The sequence below is a fragment of the Leptonotus elevatus genome, chromosome 2 (genome assembly GCF_054856555.1).
Source record: "Leptonotus elevatus isolate MCC_2025b chromosome 2, RoL_Lele_1.0, whole genome shotgun sequence".
In the NCBI taxonomy this organism is placed as follows: Eukaryota; Metazoa; Chordata; class Actinopteri; order Syngnathiformes; family Syngnathidae; genus Leptonotus; species Leptonotus elevatus.
The window spans coordinates 10,658,737-10,675,517 of record NC_141240.1 but is presented as its reverse complement, the minus strand read 5'-3'; the positions used below and the strand labels follow the sequence as shown (position 1 = coordinate 10,675,517).

Sequence of the window (16,781 nt, the reverse complement as noted above, 5' to 3'; positions counted from 1 at the left end):
CTACATAGATCATGATGCTTTGTACTGCTGAGTCAATAGGAGCATATGACATGGCCAAGACTATTTCTTAGTCACTGGCACTTCTGTACAAAAACACAATATTGTTGGGAGGGTTTTTCCAATATGAGCTTTTTTTTTTTTTATGCTATCGTGAGTTATTTTCTATTACATTAAATAAATAAGGACTCAGCCCTTGTTGTTTTTTTTAAAATATTTTATTAGTAAACCAGCTAACAAATTTAGTTCAAAGCAAGAGAAATGTCTCTTTTGTATTCGATTGCTTACTGTTTAAGGTAATGGTTTTGTTTTGTGTCTTTGAATAATGGTTGAGTCTGGTTTTTTTTTTTGGGGGGGGGGGGGTCGCCCTTTGGCATGATTAAAAAATGTTGATTGCTGCAGCAGGGCATCGTATTTTATGTGATTAAATAATGTAGAAGTCCCCTCAAAAATGAAAAGAGCACCTTACAGGTGATGGACAGTTTTAGCAGTTATACATATTGAAACTTCGACTTTTCAAAACCACGGCAATCGGTATACCTGTAATTGGCCAATGCCTACTAGTAATAATAGCATTAATATTTGTACAATAAAAAAATCTACAAAGTAAACTAATTATTAATATAATTGGAAGCAATTAACTTAAAATTCAGAATTTTAGTAGGCCTGCAGTATTTTACATTAGCGTTTTTGCTGCCACACCAAATAAAAGTACCAGATTATAACATATAAAAAAAAGTTTATATTTTAATATGACGAAGTTCACATTAAAACGTGATACATTTCAAATGTTAATGTGGTAAGCTCAGGTTATAGTGTAATAATTTTTCACTTCTGTATTCGGCAAAACAAAATCAAGCAAATCCTTTCGGTCCAGGTTAATGGCAGAGCCTTCGTAAGTATGTTTGTCTTTTTTTTGTGTGTGTGTGTGTGTGTGTGCCTTAAATCAATGTTTGCTAGACTAGTTATATAGCCTAACCCTATAAAACTGAAACAAAAAATGATAAAAATATGACACACATTTAGTCAAACTCATGTTTTACAGTGGTAACTTATCCAATCCTAACTTGAAATGTATTATGTTAAAACATGAAATTTAACCAATGATGGAGCAGTGCGATGTGTTCAATTGTCCACACTAGGTGGCGGAGATCCCCTTGTGGGGGTTTGAGCGGGACAAATTCTGGAACCGAGACCATCTGATGCAAAGTCTGATAGTGTGGAGAACATAAATCTGCATTCCAACTTGCTGCAGCAGGTGAAGAAGCAATAACAGACACTGTAATCACCAACTGATTTGAATGAAATCGATTTGACTGTACAGTATATTGCAAAAGGTTGATGAATGTCATATATGAAAGCCACTAGAGCTTATATTTGTGATTTGTTTCAAACTAGTACCTTTTCTGACTGAGTCATGTTTTGCACCAACACTTGACAAAACGATACATTTGTCATTTTTCCAATACTCCACAGAAACCTTTTAGTAGCAGATATTGATTGGTAAGCACAAATCACGAGAGAAGACCAAGACTGCCAGTTGTCAAAATATTTAGTAATGCTTTTTAAGGGCTAAATAGTGCTGTTACAGCAGCTTTTTTGACATGCACAACTAACATAACCAACATTGCCAATTGTACATGTCACTGACATGAAAATGAAAGATGTCTCTGGACTTCTCCTGAAAATAACTGACATCATGTCAGTCATTTTAAGAATATTACAACAGGAGCGAGCGATGACAGGGGAGCAACAGAGGCTTATTGAAGAAAACGAGGGTTACGTAGAGGAAAAGACATTGCAAGATATGAATAAGATTGAACAGGTACTACTTCTAGTACTGCTTATACTGTGCACACAGGGCTTAAAGTAAAAAAAAATAATATCCTGAGCCTGAACTTTTTCCGAGGAGCGGTGTTGCAGTGTCCAACGTGCCGATTTGTTGTTCGACCGACATCAAGCCATTACTATTCGATTCGTCACTGTGGATGGACTGGGCATTTGGGAAAACTCATGAAATTCCCAATGGCCAGTCATCCCCAAATGCCAGGTCATCTCTTTCATTATTTATTTATATGATGTATAGACAGTACAGTATAGCACTGCGGGTTGCAGTGCCCGCTAATGCTGCAGCTATAGAATATTTTGGTGTTCAAATATCCTACGGAAAATTCTATTGAATAATCAGGTATTTGAAAAAAAATAGTATTTTCGCTTGGTGAAAGAACAATTATGAATACAGAAGACATTAAAAATATATTTCCACTTACAAATGATCGACCAACTTTCATTTCTAGATAATAAACGTCTTTTTTTTTTTACTTAAATTGTGGTTAACAGCACATTATTTTCCTCTAGAATGTTGGGAAGATTTTAGACAAATCTCTCCTTCTGTTACATATTAGGCAACCTCCCACTCTACCCACTTTTAAAACACATCTTTGTTCTTTGGCATTTGACTCATTGTTTCAATGTTTTATGGTGCCTGCTGTATTTTGTTATTAATTTACTTACCTATTTATGTTAATTTATTGATTTATTAATTTACCCACTTAAAATAATTAATTTATTTGGTGTTATTTTTGTTTTACCTGTCTTTATTCCATGACTGATTTTTACTCCATGTACAGCACTTTGTATGAAATGAAATTCCGCAGTTAAGCAGTTTTTGGTCTGTGAGACTAAGTGACGTCAGAACCACAGTTGTGATTTTGTCGACCGTCTACTGCACAATTGAGTGAGCTCAGTTAATTAAACTGATCTCTAGGAACGGCAACTGTGTCCGCCTGTCAGCATCAAAGTTTGCAATCATCACGTCGATTAGACTGCCTTTGAAAAGTAGTGCGATGACTCTAGCTGCAGCCGCTAGCACGCTAACACTGTAGATGCCCTAAACACTGGTAACAAGCACCGTGCTATACAATGTCAGCGTAATTAAGGCTTTTTTTTTTAATGCTCTTAATTGGCGATCGAACGTGACTTCTGTACGAAGTTGTATTGTTGACTTCGGTCACAATTGTTTACGCCGGCAATAAGAACCGCAGACAGATGTTCGGCGTGAACGAGTCGTCACCCGTTGCATCACGACTGGCAAAACGCTCCCGGGAAAAAAAACTTCAAAATAAAAGCGTTCATCATTTACATCACAATAAACCAAAGTATACCAGCTGGCATTTCTGCAAGTCTTTACGTATGATAGTTTTCTACTGGCCGATTTACTGTAAGAGTATAATGATAACCTGAAATTATCACTTTTAGTTTTGGTGTGCCAACCCAAAACTTTTAGTGTCCCCATCTGGCTACCCCTATGAAAAAATTCTGAAGACGCCACTATCAGTAGACTGTGCTGCTTGATCATTTCATAACAGCACAGCACCTTCTGCAAATTGCATCCGTTTTGTGAAGTTGTCCATTTCGCCTGCTAAATCCATAGCGCTGCCAACACGTCGCCATCCTCAATGGATGCAAGGTCGATGTCAGACGCCCCATTAGCCATACTGCTTGCTTCTCTTGGGTGACCAGCCTCCCTTTGAAAAGGGTGCCAGCCTGTGTGACATCATCGGAGTCCGACGTGAATGTGGAGGGTAGGGATTCCCCAGTCGAGGCTGTCTGCCAGCATCTGAACAGGCTATCCCGTCTCATGAGTATGTTAAATGTATGTTATTAAAAATGTTGAACCGTCAACTCACAAATTGAAGATTTTTTTCCCTCCAGAAATAAATACAAACAACATTTTCATATTAAGTCACATTTTAATTTCCATCTTGGGTATAAATTCTATAAATGAGCTAATATTGAATCAGCAACCTTTCTTCAAACGCTTCTTGCCGGGGTCCATTTTACATTGTCAACTCCTACAATGAAGAGAGAAAAAAAAAAAGTTTGTCAGTAACAATGACTTAATTTGCTCACTGGAATACTCGATCCTCTCTTCTCAGGACAGAAATATTGTCTTCAGTTCAACTCAGAAGAACGAAAGTCACTGTCTTAATCATCACTGCAGAGTTCTTTGAGTACACCATTTGACATGGCTTCCTCGAGTAGAACAACTTCAGTGAAGGTTTGGAGAACTTACCATAATAGCGTTGACGATGTCGTTATTGTTGTTTTTGAGGGCACGTACAGCCTTTGCCCGTGACACGTTTGCTTGTGACATGACGAGTTCAATGTCCTTGACCTCAACTCCAGTCTCGTCAACCTAAATAGCAGAATTTGTGACATGAGTAGAGGGATGGTGGCTTTTGCCCATTTGCCCAATGTTTAATTCATTTTCACCTCTTCCTCTTCGCTTTCCTCCTGTACTGTTGGCGTCTGTGTATTTTCCTGGATGTTTGATACAGCTTCTCCCTGCACCTTGAATTTTTCTGCAGCAGCCAGCTGGGCTTGTTGAGAGAGATCTTCAATCTAGGTTAGAAAAGGATGAGTGGGTTGAATAATCACAAAACAGTAAAAGCAGAATTTGCTTACTATCACAAACCAAATAAATTACACAGATACACACCTTAGCTTCCCCAAACACAATGTATGTGTCTGATGCAGGACTCTTGTAGACATCTGGTTTGGTTATGACAAACAAGATGTTCTTGGACTTGCGAATTGTGACTCTGGTGACACCTGTTACCTGCCTGAGACCGAGCTTAGACATTGCCTAGAAGAAAACACTAAAATAAACATCCATACCATTTGTGTCTAGGTGTAGGTAAATTAGACCAAAGGGAACAATTTGCAGCAATTTAAACATACCTTTCGTGCCTTCTTTTCACTGCGGCTTTGTTTGGCTTTACTGACGGGTTCTTCATCTAGTTCAGCAGCAGCTGCAACCTACAGCAAGTAAAGTGTTCATCCATATTAATGTGGACCCAGAAATTTAGCATCTTTGATTAAAAAAACAAAAACAACTCTTCTCAGGACAGAAAAGGCTGGCTTCAGTAGGCTCAGAAGAACGAAAGTCACTGTGTTAATCATCATCCAAGAGTAAAAAAAAAAAAAACCCATCATGTTTTGCATATACAAACAAAAGACTTCAGCCTTACCTGTGCTTGCTGTGTCTGTGTCTGTGCAGAGTCCTGTTCTTCCAGCTCAGGGACCGAGTCGTCACTCTCCGATTCTGTGCCAGAACCTACAAGTTGGATCAAAACAAAGAAATGAGAATGACAAGAAAGAAGAAAATAATGAAAATTCTGCCTTAATCCTGGCACAATGACAATAGTTTACATTGTCTCCAACGGAGTGTCCAACTCCCCAACATGTACAGTACTGATTTTGTAGCTTGCCCCCACTCCAACATTGCAATGCATTTAACTACTGTTACAAAGGCAGAAAAACAAAAATAAAAACTAGGGCTGGGAAAGCAAAAATGCACGTGTCGAAGCTATTTTAATCATTTAAAAAAACACATTTGCGGCACCTGGAAGTTGCTCAAGGCCCAATACTTATACATATTTTTTGCTGACGGACTCCGACCGGCATTTACCACTACCAACTAAGATGCTTTTTAGGGGTGTTCCATATCATACCTTCTTCTGCTAAGACACGCGAAGAGGATATGGAAACAGCTCATGTTTGGCGTAAACACAAGTTAATTACTGTAGCACTCTTGATTAGATGCACTCCTTATGGGGGGGGGGGGGGAGCAGACAGTGGTTGGCTAGTACTGAAGCGGTCGCGTATTGTTTGGCCAAGATAAACAATCCGCGGTGTTTATTTTACCATGACTGGTAACTCGTCATCCAGTTGACGTGAGTTTGTGATGCTAACTTGCTCGACAAGACGGCATGCTCGTTTGCTGTCGCACAGTATCATGCACTTTTGTGTTATTAATACAGGCTTGTAATGTCTACAAGCAATGATGGCATTTTCTCGCTGCTCTGATCATTAACCAATCAGAGACATTCACGGCAAAGTAACACTCGCAGGAGGGTTGCCGGTTACAGCAAAAGTAACCACTGCCCGAACAATCGCAGGGGGAAATTTTTTTTCATCAGTACACTTGCCTGCAATGTGCAAAGCATGATGCCACAAACTGGCTGCTACGGTGCATTTTTTCCACCTCTACAACACGAGGATCAACCACACAGGAGAAAATAATGGCTTTGATGACTTATGCAATTTGCCACAGACTTCTGAAGGGTTGTGTTTTCTTTGTATTTGCTAAGTAAATGTGCTTTAAGCAGTTATGTTACAATTATACCTTGCAGGGTAAACACTACATGGCCTTTTTTCCCCCAATTGTATTCCATTACGGTTGCTATATTTGCACTTTGTTAACATTTCAATTGTGAAAAAAAAGGTGGCTTAAATATTGCGCTGCAATAAAAGTGCTATTATTCCGAAGCACCAATCACAAATCTATTGTTCAGTAATTATTACCAATATCGTCAAAAATATCATCACCGCAAATTTCTTTGAAATATCGTGATATACTTTTTAGGCATCACCCACCCCTGATGCATCTTAGGGTTTTTTTGTGGTCTCTTGACTGAAAAGGGAGAACATTTGCATCGCTACTCTTATGTTTAACACAAAACAATCCGCGTCAAAATAGCTAAATAAACAAGAGTTCTAATGAATTTATTGGAGCCAGACACACGTAAGATGGCGGCCCCTTCCCACTCCAAGTAGCGTGCAGGCTAGCCATCCAGCATTTGCCATAAGGACTATTACTATGGTTTTACGCAACCAAATGTGCAATAACCGAGCCAAATTGACCCAGTTAGCCACAATGCACTCAAGACACAAGGGAGTTTGCAAACACGGACGCTTTGTGGACCATAGAAACTAACTCACTTCGTGACGTTTATCGATTTGAAATGGGAAGAAACCAAAGAAAAACAGGGTGACAGCTTATAAAGTAAGTTACACCCCCCCCCCCCCCCAAAGAGTCAAGTGCTGGACCCCAACTATTTGCAGGGGTAGAGACTGGCCAGGACCGCGAATAACGAAAATCCGCAGCACGCCGACAGCTCAAACTTTTTTCTTTTCTTCAGTGAGTAAGTTCCAAACAGTGAATAGCGATTAAAACATCCTCTTTCCCCTCCTACATTTAAATTGGCCGCGTAGTGTGTGGAGAACTCCACTCTCGACATGTCCCGTCCCGCAGTGCCACCCTGAACTCTAGGGACAGACAATTCCTCCAACTTATCCTAATATGGCTTGCTGCTTCTACACAGAGAAGGCATGAAATTTAAGACCTCACCCAGATATTAAAATTCAATACTTTTTCAAGATTTTTTAAGATGATATTAATAAATTCAATGCGTGAAAGCAATGTCAGTTTAGTGATGGGATCTTAAACAACAAAAGTGCATTCCCCATGGGGACTTGTTTACGGGGTGCACCCTTGTCTCATTTTCAAAATGATGGAGAACTTAACCCCTGACCGACCTATGCTGCTTTTCCATTAGCCCCGCACGGCACGCTATCACATCACACCACACCTCACGGAACGACATTACACGGCCGCCATTGCATTTCCATTACAACAGGCGCGCGGTGGGAAGGAGACGGGATCATTTGAACTGTCCAAGCCAAGCTTGCAGTGCGTGTGGCTCTGCCATAACATTTCAGTGAGAAGTCGCGCCAACATTGAACCGCATTTACAATTTCATATAGACCATCATGGATGAAATATTGCGATCTTGATTTCACGACCGGCTCACAAAACTTGCTAACGGCACTATTTCTGAATGGAGAACTCAGCCTCATTCATTTAACTGTGGCTCGAGCTCTCATTCAAGTGAATGGGAACACACGACCAGGCGAGCAGTGTGCACTCGCATAAAAAAAACAACAACAACCCACAATCATTACAAATCCATCCACAAGTACCTTGTAAATATAGTTCAGCGTTGTTGTAAAACATATTCATTCTATATTCTGTATTTTTATGACTTTATGACTCTGCCTCTCTCGCATACAACCAGGAAATGGCCGTGTGCTACGGCATTGCTTGCTGCGTTGCTGTCGGTCAATCAGATGACAGGTGACAACACGGCCCTGCCTGGCCCCAGACGACCGGCGTTGCAGAACCACCGCAGAGATGTTTTTTAACGGCGGTACCGTTGTAACCGCTTGGCCCCGAAAAAGTCCCATGGAGCCGCAAACATCTGGGGACAATAAATGCCGCTTCGGTGTGGAACCGGTCCGGTAGAAAAGCGCCACTAGAATGTACATGCCAGAAAGCCATCAAATCTGGAGGTGCTTGAGAGATTTGCCAAAGAAGAATGGGCTGGGATTCCTCCAAAGAAGTGCGAGGGACTTGTTGAAAATGACAAACAAATGCAGGCTGTTATCCAGCAAAAAGGATAATCAATTGACTATTAGGAGCCGGGGGCTAATAATTTGGACCCTGGTAGTTTTTGTAGTTTGTGGAATATGTGAGGAATAAGCGGTTCAGAAAATGGATGGATGGGTTTTCATTTTGTGTGTGCTCTGTTTAAAAGTACTTCGGATTATTTATTTATTTTTACACAATGACATTTTTGTCGTGGGGCTAATAAATTTGAGTAAATGTACAATTTGAAGAAAAAAATTGGCTTAAAACAAGGAAACCAATTGGTTCTTCATTAAGGGAAAATGTATTTTTTGTTGTGTACTTAAAACTACTCTTTATCCATGCAAAAATCATATTTGACTGTATCCGAATACTTAAGTATTCAATAGAATTCTCAGTCGAATATTCGAATACTGAAATATTCAATTGTAGCCCTAAATAATTTACATTCTATTTTTGAGTTTTAAGTTTCAAGAAGAGGAACTTGTGATTTAAACCAAATGCTGATGTTTCAGCATCAGGGTAACTATCCCGTTCAGTGACAGTATGACAAAGCAACAAGAAAGAAAGAAGGAAGGAAAGAAGAAATACCCTCGTCGTTGTTGATCACAGTCTCCACCTGGGCTGGGGTTTTATCAGTTGTGGGGTCACTTTTGAGTGAAGGAACGGAACTTAGTACCTCAACATCAGTTTGGATAGGTGCCCGCTTTGCAAGGGCTTCAGCAAACGTCAGTTTGCGTAAAGTTGGGTCAGGGACAGGAGACTCAGAAGCCAAATTGGTCTCAACAACTGGCTTAGTTCCTGGAGCAGACTTGAGTTCAGCCTTATGAGCAAGTTTCTCTGGCTGGGCTGCATTCACAACAACAGGTTTGTCCTGCAAGTTTTGCTTTGCAGCCTTCATGTTAAGAGATTTGCTCTGAGGGGCTGGATTGGCAGCCTGAACGGGAGCAGGCTTGTCCTGCAAGGCTGGCTTGCTGGTCTCCACGGGAGCGGGCTTGGTAGCCTCATCATTTGGGGCTGTCTTGGCAACCTGAACGGGAGTTGATTTGTCTTGGGGGACAGGCTTGCCGGCCTCAATGGGAGCAGGCTTGCTAGCCTTGTCTTGTGGGGTTGGCTTGGCAGCCTGCACGGGGACATGCTTGTCCTGCAAGGCTGGCTTGGCGGCCTTGTCCTGCGGGGTAGGCTTGGCGGCCTTGTCCTGAGGGGTAGGCTTGGCGGCCTTGTCCTGCGGGGTAGGCTTGGCGGCCTTGTCCTGCGGGGATGGCTTGGCGGCCTTGTCCTGCGGGGATGGCTTGGCGGCCTTGTCCTGCGGGGATGGCTTGGCGGCCTTGTCCTGCGGGGATGGCTTGGCGGCCTTGTCCTGCGGGGATGGCTTGGCGGCCTTGTCCTGCGGGGATGGCTTGGCGGCCTTGTCCTGCGGGGATGGCTTGGCGGCCTTGTCCTGCGGGGATGGCTTGGCGGCCTTGTCCTGCGGGGATGGCTTGGCGGCCTTGTCCTGCGGGGATGGCTTGGCGGCCTTGTCGGCCTTGTCCTGCGGGGATGGCTTGGCGGCCTTGTCCTGCGGGGATGGCTTGGCGGCCATGTCGGCCTTGTCCTGCGGGGATGGCTTGGCGGCCTTGTCCTGCGGGGATGGCTTGGCGGCCTTGTCCTGTGGGGATGGCTTGGCGGCCTCCACAGGGACATGTTTGTCCTGCGAGGTAGGCTTGGTGGCCTCCATGGGAGCAGGCTTGGCAGTATGCAAGGGAGTTTTTTTGTCCTGAAAGGTTGCCTTGGCAGTTTGCACTGGGACATGCTTGTCATGCAAGCCTGGCTTGGTGCCCACCAAAGGAGCAGGCTTGGCAGCCTTGGGAGGCTCCATGGGAGAAGAATTGGCAGCCTTGTCTTGTGGGACAGGCTTGGGAGGCTCCACTGGAGAAGGCTTGGAAGCCTTGTCTTGTGGGGCTCGCTTGGCAGCCTCCACGGGAGCAGGCTTGGCAGCCTTGTCTTGTGGGGCTCGCTTGGCAGCCTCCACGGGAGAAGGCTTGGCAGCCTTGTCCTGAGGGGCTGGCTTGGCAGCCTCCTCTTGTGGGGCTGGCTTGGCAGCCTCCACGGGAACAGGCTTGGCAGCCTTTTCTTGTGGGGCTGGCTTGGCAGCCTGCATGGAAGTGCTTTTATTCTGAGGGGCAAGCTTGGCACTTTTGTCCTGAGGGGCTGGCTTTGCAGCCTCCACGGAAGCACGCTTGGCAGCCTTGTCTTGTGGGGCTGACTTGGCAGCCTCCACAGGAGCAGGCTTGACAGCCTTGTCTTGTGGGACTGACTTGGCAGCCTGCATTGAAGTGGATTTATCCTGAGGGGCAGGCTTGGCACGCTTGTCCTGAGGGGCTGGCTTGGCAGCCTCCTCTTGTGGGGCTGGCTTGGCAGCCTCCACGGGAACAGGCTTGGCAGCCTTGTCTTGTGGGACTGGCTTGGCAGCCTCCACGGAAGCAGGCTTGGCAGCCTTGTCTTGTGGGGCTGACTTGGGAGCCAGTATGGAAGTGGATTTATCCTGAGGGGCAGGCTTGGCAGCCTCCACGGAAGCAGGCTTGGCAGCCTTGTCTTGTGGGGCTGACTTGGGAGCCAGTATGGAAGTGGATTTATCCTGAGGGGCAGGCTTGGCAGCCTCCACGGAAGCAGGCTTGGCAGCCTTGTCTTGTGGGGCTGACTTGGCAGCCAGTATGGAAGTGGATTTATCCTGAGGGGCAGGCTTGGCAGCCTCCACGTGAGCAGGCTTGGCAGCCTCCACGTGAGCAGGCTTGGCAGCCTCCACGTGAGCAGGCTTGGCAGCCTCCACGTGAGCAGGCTTGGCAGCCTCCACGTGAGCAGGCTTGGCAGCCTCCACGTGAGCAGGCTTGGCAGCCTCCACGTGAGCAGGCTTGGCAGCCTCCACGTGAGCAGGCTTGGCAGCCTCCACGTGAGCAGGCTTGGCAGCCTCCACGTGAGCAGGCTTGGCAGCCTCCACGTGAGCAGGCTTGGCAGCCTCCACGTGAGCAGGCTTGGCAGCCTGCACGTGAGCAGGCTTGGCAGCCTGCACGTGAGCAGGCTTGGCAGCCTGCACGGGAGCAGGCTTGGCAGCCTGCACGGGAGCAGGCTTTGCAGCCTGCACGGGAGCAGGCTTTGCAGCCTGCACGGGAGCAGGCTTTGCAGCCTGCACGGGAGCAGGCTTTGCAGCCTGTACGGGAGCAGGTTTATCCTGTGTGGCTGTCTTAGCAGCCACCACAGGAGCAAGATTCTCCTTCAAGTGTGGCTTAGCATCCTCTATCGGAGCAGGTTTGACCACCTTGTCTATTGGGGTTGTGCTGACATGTACAGGGGCAGGCTTGGTAACATTGACAGTAGGAGGCTGCACAGGAACAGCCTGGGCAGCTGGTTTTGCCATCTCCACAAGAGCAGGTTTGACCCGAGAAGCTGGCTTAGTCTCAGAAGAATTTGGGTTGGCCTTAGTTTGTGACGGTATTATGGTCTCAGTAGAGACATTTGAGGCCTTAAATTGTTTCATTGGTTTCACAGTTTTCTCAGCAGGGATAGTCTTTGGCTCTATGTTAGTCTTGAGTTCCTCTTGAGATACATGCTTAGATTTGGATTCTGTTTTAGATATTTCTACAGGGGCAATGGGACTGCTTTTATTTAATATTTTACTTGACTTAATAGGTGGGATTAGTGGTGGGAGATCATCATTAGCAGGAAGAGAAGCAGGTGTCAGCAAAGTAGCTTCAGAAGATTTGGAAGGGCTAGAAGCAAGTGGAACTGAAGCTGCCACAGCACACTTTGGGGTAATTTTAAGGGCTGCTGGGGTTGGAACAGGCTTCTCAGCAGCTGCCGATTTATGTTTTGGCTCAACAATTTGCTTATTATTCACTGATTTTTTACTTTCTTCAATGACCTTGACATCTTGGGGGACAGGTTGGGGCACAAAGGCCACTCCTTTCTTGGGTTTATCTTGTTTGCCAACCTTCACAACTTTTGGGGCAAAACGCATAGCATGATTAGCTGAAGGTGAGGAAGCTAAGGGGGAAGGAAGCGGTGACAAGGGGGTGGAGGAAGGAGTGGATTTTGGCGAGGTGGGAGAGGAGGATGAGGCAGACATGGAAGAGCGTTTCCTTCTGCCTGGAACGGCCTTTGGGGCAGAAGAACCCTGAGTGCTTTTGGCATCTTTGCCTTTGGGCTTTGCAGGGCCAGAAGCTGCCTGAGGTTGCTGGATGGAAGCTGGGGCAGGGGCAGGAGATGTTGCTGAACAAAAACAGATTCTTTAATTTCTTTTCAAACAGTATTGTGGAACTGTTTCCCATGCAGGTTAAATGAAAAGGTTGATCAAACCAAGACAATCATAATTTTAGGGTTACAATAGTGATACTTCTTGGATGCAAACCACCATTCAAAATGCTGTTTTTTTATTCCACACAGAACTCATTTAGTCGGGGGACACTTTGGCCATGAATCAGACTAATATTTCTAACTCATATTTCATGCACAAATCCTGAAATTCAGCTAGAAAAGTAATGAATGACAATGAAAATCAAAAAGGTCATCTGCTCAACAACCTGCCTAGTCACAGGTGTAGAGTTGTCTGGTTATTCCATGCCTTTGATTTTAATTAGGGCTGCCACAAATGATTATTTTGCTAGTTGATTAATCAACAGTAGTCACGATTAGTTGATTAATCGGAACATACGTAAATAGCAGCATATTGCACCAATAAGCAGCTCTTTAAAAAAAAATGTTTTTGTTTACATTGAATTCTTTGAAAGTATGTGCAAATAAATAATGAAGATGATTAATATTATACTACATTGATCTTTGATTAGGTTTTGCAGCTTGTACCATAATTTCTGATGAATAAAGGATGGAGAGTGGAGGCACTAAAATTGATGGCGATAGTTTTTTTTTTTTTTGAAAAAACGTGTTTTGCTGTAAATCTTAGTGTATTTAAAAATTGAAACAAACTAGGCAGAGTAGCACTAAAACTATGAAACTATTAATACAAAAATAAATACTTGTAAACATAGTTCACTCTTCTTGGGGACTATATTTTATAATGTAGAAGGTAGTGAAATCAGACGAGTAAAATTAGGAAATACTAAAGCTGTCAAAATTAATGGACCAATCGACAAGTAATCGATTATCAAATTAATCGACAACTAATTGAATAATCGAGTAATTGTTTGGTGCCATTTTTTTATACTTAAAATTGTCCAAATCCTCTGATTTCAGCATATCAACAGTACTTGTTCACTGATTTCTGTCATCCTTCATGAAAGAAGACTATAAGAAAATAAGATATTTGCAATCATCTATTTTTACTTTGGAAAACAATGATCGAACTGGTAACATAGTACATTACGCCCAATTTACACTGACTGCGGAACAGACGCGGTGCGTTTTCTGTACGGCCGCCGCAAGGAATAGAAAGCATTCGAGTCTGCGTGTCAATTTACACCAGCTGTAGTGCGCGGACACGCTACGCAGGGCGGTTGTTCACCCTAGTTGAGCGATATATCGCACTGCCTGGGGGCGGCACAAAATTAGCTGGAGGTGGCCGCCTCGTACTTTTGAACACAGGAAAAACCCTGAAATCTTATGAATTGTTGATTAAATAACTGAGCAATGGTGGAACAGTTGTAAATTAAGCAACAGCTCCTGTAGCTTGTTAACACAAAAATATTAAAAAAATACTCAGGAACAAAAACTCTTTATAATGTATTTGTCATTGCAAATGGGATTGTTACCCCACGAGTCTAAACACTAATCTGATTAATATTGTGTGTGGAAGATTAATTAAGCAGCAAAATCCACCTGTTTTTAAATCCATGTCAGGGGGCAGCCATTTTGCCACTTTTTGAGGTTTGAAAATGACATCACGGTTGCTCAGGTAACATCAATCACACCTCAGCTTGCGAACGTCACACGACAAAACTGAGAAAACAGATGAAAAAAAATACAACTGTGGCCTCTTTCTGTACAAATATCCCATTTTATAACATAGACACCGGTGGCTAATAAAGCGAAGCAGCCGATACACTGTAATTTTTTTTATTACATCCTGTCATTATATTATTGTAACTTAAGTGCCTAAACATGTTTTCACACATCACTACATATTTTCAATTAGGTATGTTCATATATAAACGTGAATAACTCTTTGAGGAGAGTTGTTCAAACAAAAAGGTAAAATTTGAATACGTGAACTTGACTTAATGCACTAAGATTAAAAGTAGAAATCAGATCTTGTAGTCACAAAGCCATATTAATGCGTCGCACATAAAGTGCCTGAAACTTACATTTGTTATACAGTGTTCCCTCGTTTTCCACTGGGGTTAGGTTCCAAAAAATTCCCGCAATAAATGAAATCAGCGAAGTAGTTAGCTTTGTTTAACATTAATTATAAATGTTTTAAGGCTCTAAAACCCCTCACCACAGTTTATACACTTTTCTCATTGATGCATTTACATTTTCTCACATTTAAACATTCTCAATGTTCAAACCTTCATAAATTGTATAAAACAAGTACATTACTGCAAATAAATAAATAAATAATAATAATAAATAAATAAAAAAGCATGCAAGATTGCACAAACAAAAGCCGTGAAAAGTGAACCGCGTAATGGCGAGGGAACAGGAACCTTAATCTGAACAAAGGTGGTGACTTGGCGGAAGAACACATCTACATCTGCTACATGCCACTAATTCATTGCCGGTGGAACAGTTACCTGCGTGGCTAACTTAACTTTGTTGCTTCATTTGATTAAACATACCTTTGTTTATGCAAAGAACTTAACTCTTATATTAAAGGCCTTTTTTAACAATGTATATGTACTTGTTTTTATGGCTAAATTTAGCGGTTGCAGCTTTTTATTAGGTGCGCTTTGTAGTTTGGAAATTACAGTGCAAAATGTTGCCCCTCAAAAGAAGTCCTTTATAAAAAAATATTTATATACTAGCCCCAAAAAAGGGGGGGGGGTTGTTGATGTAGGGATTTGGTTTAATTCCACAGGCGTGGATCAAAATGGCAGTCGGCGATTTGTGCAGGTACACCCTTGTTTTAAATTTTAGAAGGTTGTGTTGCGAAGAGGAGCATTACACTTTCAATAGATTACTAGTGTACAGCCCTTTATAAGGAGACTGAATTCATCATGTTCAGATAAATTTAAGCCAGTTGAGCTAGAATCTCAGCAGCCTTGCGGAACTGTCCCAATGTAATGCCCACACCCCAGGTCTTAGTTAAAATGTAAAAAGTGTGAGGTTAAACAAATGAAAACACGCAAATAAAACACCACATGCTACTAGATTGGAAGTGTTACGTTTCCTTTAATTGTGAAACGGTCTTTAGTAAACACACAAGATGCTTCCTAAAACAAAGTTGTCAAAGCAGAATGCCACACATCTGAAATACAAGGGGATCCTGGGTTACTCTCTGGAAACCAAGTTAGCAACACATGTGCAACACCTAGCAGCTGACAGTCAAAATGACCATCACCTGTTACATGCACACCCAATCCAACCACTCCCCTTACATCAAGCCCCTCAAAACAAGTGTCCAAATTTAGGACATTCACAAGCACCAATGAGTACACTACCAGGACCCCACGACTGTTGTTTCTGGAGAAAGCGTTTCAGGTGACATGCTTGCAACAATTAAAAAATAATAATAATACGAACCAGTCTCCACTTGTGGCTGCTGCATCTCCTGCTCAGTGACTGGGACTGTTTCTGTTGCTTCGCCAGGCATGGTTGCTAACAAAAGACACAATGGTTACCTCATTGGCAAAACACATGTGGATATTATAATCGATTTCATTTTAATTTAAGAAAATAATTTTGCATATTCTGCGGGTCACTGACTGTTGCTAGTACTGTACTTGTCGGACCGGTAAGGCATGCCATGCTTTAGCTGGGTTAGCCAACTTAGCTACGTTAAGCTACAAACAACTTATTTAAGACGGATGGAATGCTGGTCACTAGAACTAATCTTTTTTCTTTTTTTTACCTGAAAACAACAATTGACAACGAGTTACTAGTTATCAATCATTAACGTCTATAACAGTTGTCTTGTTAAGAATGCGGCCCTGGAAGGCTGCATTAACAGCCCCATCATGTTCCCCCATTTTGAGCCTGTTAACGGCAGCAGTACAAAGGTGTACATAATCATGGCAAGATGAGGAGCAGATAGGCAAATGGCCATACCGACTAATAACACTACTTTGAGTTAACGTTCGAGAGCGTTGATAGCGACCGTAATCTTTGGAAACCGCCTGGATGACATTAGATTTAGAAGGGGAGGTACTCACCGACTCGGGATGCTATATCCAAGATGGCTGCGAGAGAGAACCTGGTACCTCACTCACAAGCGGATATCCGGCTTTGAAAACAAACTTCCTTTTCCGGGTTACTATCAAATCCGATATACTGTAATTTTACTCTGGAACGGTGAGAAGTATTAAATTGACATTAGAGTAACAAAGGCAAATTAAATGTATATCATATTCATGAAAGCTGTAGC

General features: G+C 43.0%; 1 protein-coding gene and 2 non-coding genes across 3 annotated transcripts; all 3 read right to left on the bottom strand.

The window, feature by feature from the left end:
* Window positions 1-3,729: 3,729 nt before the first annotated feature.
* naca (nascent polypeptide associated complex subunit alpha) lies at window positions 3,730-16,653 on the bottom strand. The gene is made up of 9 exons (XM_086068566.1): window positions 16,570-16,653; window positions 15,941-16,015; window positions 8,861-12,514; window positions 5,031-5,116; window positions 4,741-4,818; window positions 4,499-4,645; window positions 4,273-4,401; window positions 4,073-4,195; window positions 3,730-3,851 (listed from the first exon to the last, which is right to left on the bottom strand). Exons 2-9 carry the CDS (start codon window positions 16,008-16,010, stop codon window positions 3,837-3,839), a joined length of 4,302 nt encoding a protein of 1,433 aa, XP_085924692.1. The 5' UTR covers window positions 16,011-16,015; window positions 16,570-16,653; the 3' UTR covers window positions 3,730-3,836.
* On the bottom strand, window positions 3,927-4,001 carry LOC147178399 (small nucleolar RNA SNORD59). Its single transcript, XR_015094277.1, has one exon. It is a non-coding gene; the product is annotated as a small nucleolar RNA SNORD59 (small nucleolar RNA).
* On the bottom strand, window positions 4,897-4,971 carry LOC147178398 (small nucleolar RNA SNORD59). The gene has a single exon (XR_015094276.1). It is a non-coding gene; the product is annotated as a small nucleolar RNA SNORD59 (small nucleolar RNA).
* Window positions 16,654-16,781: the final 128 nt, after the last annotated feature.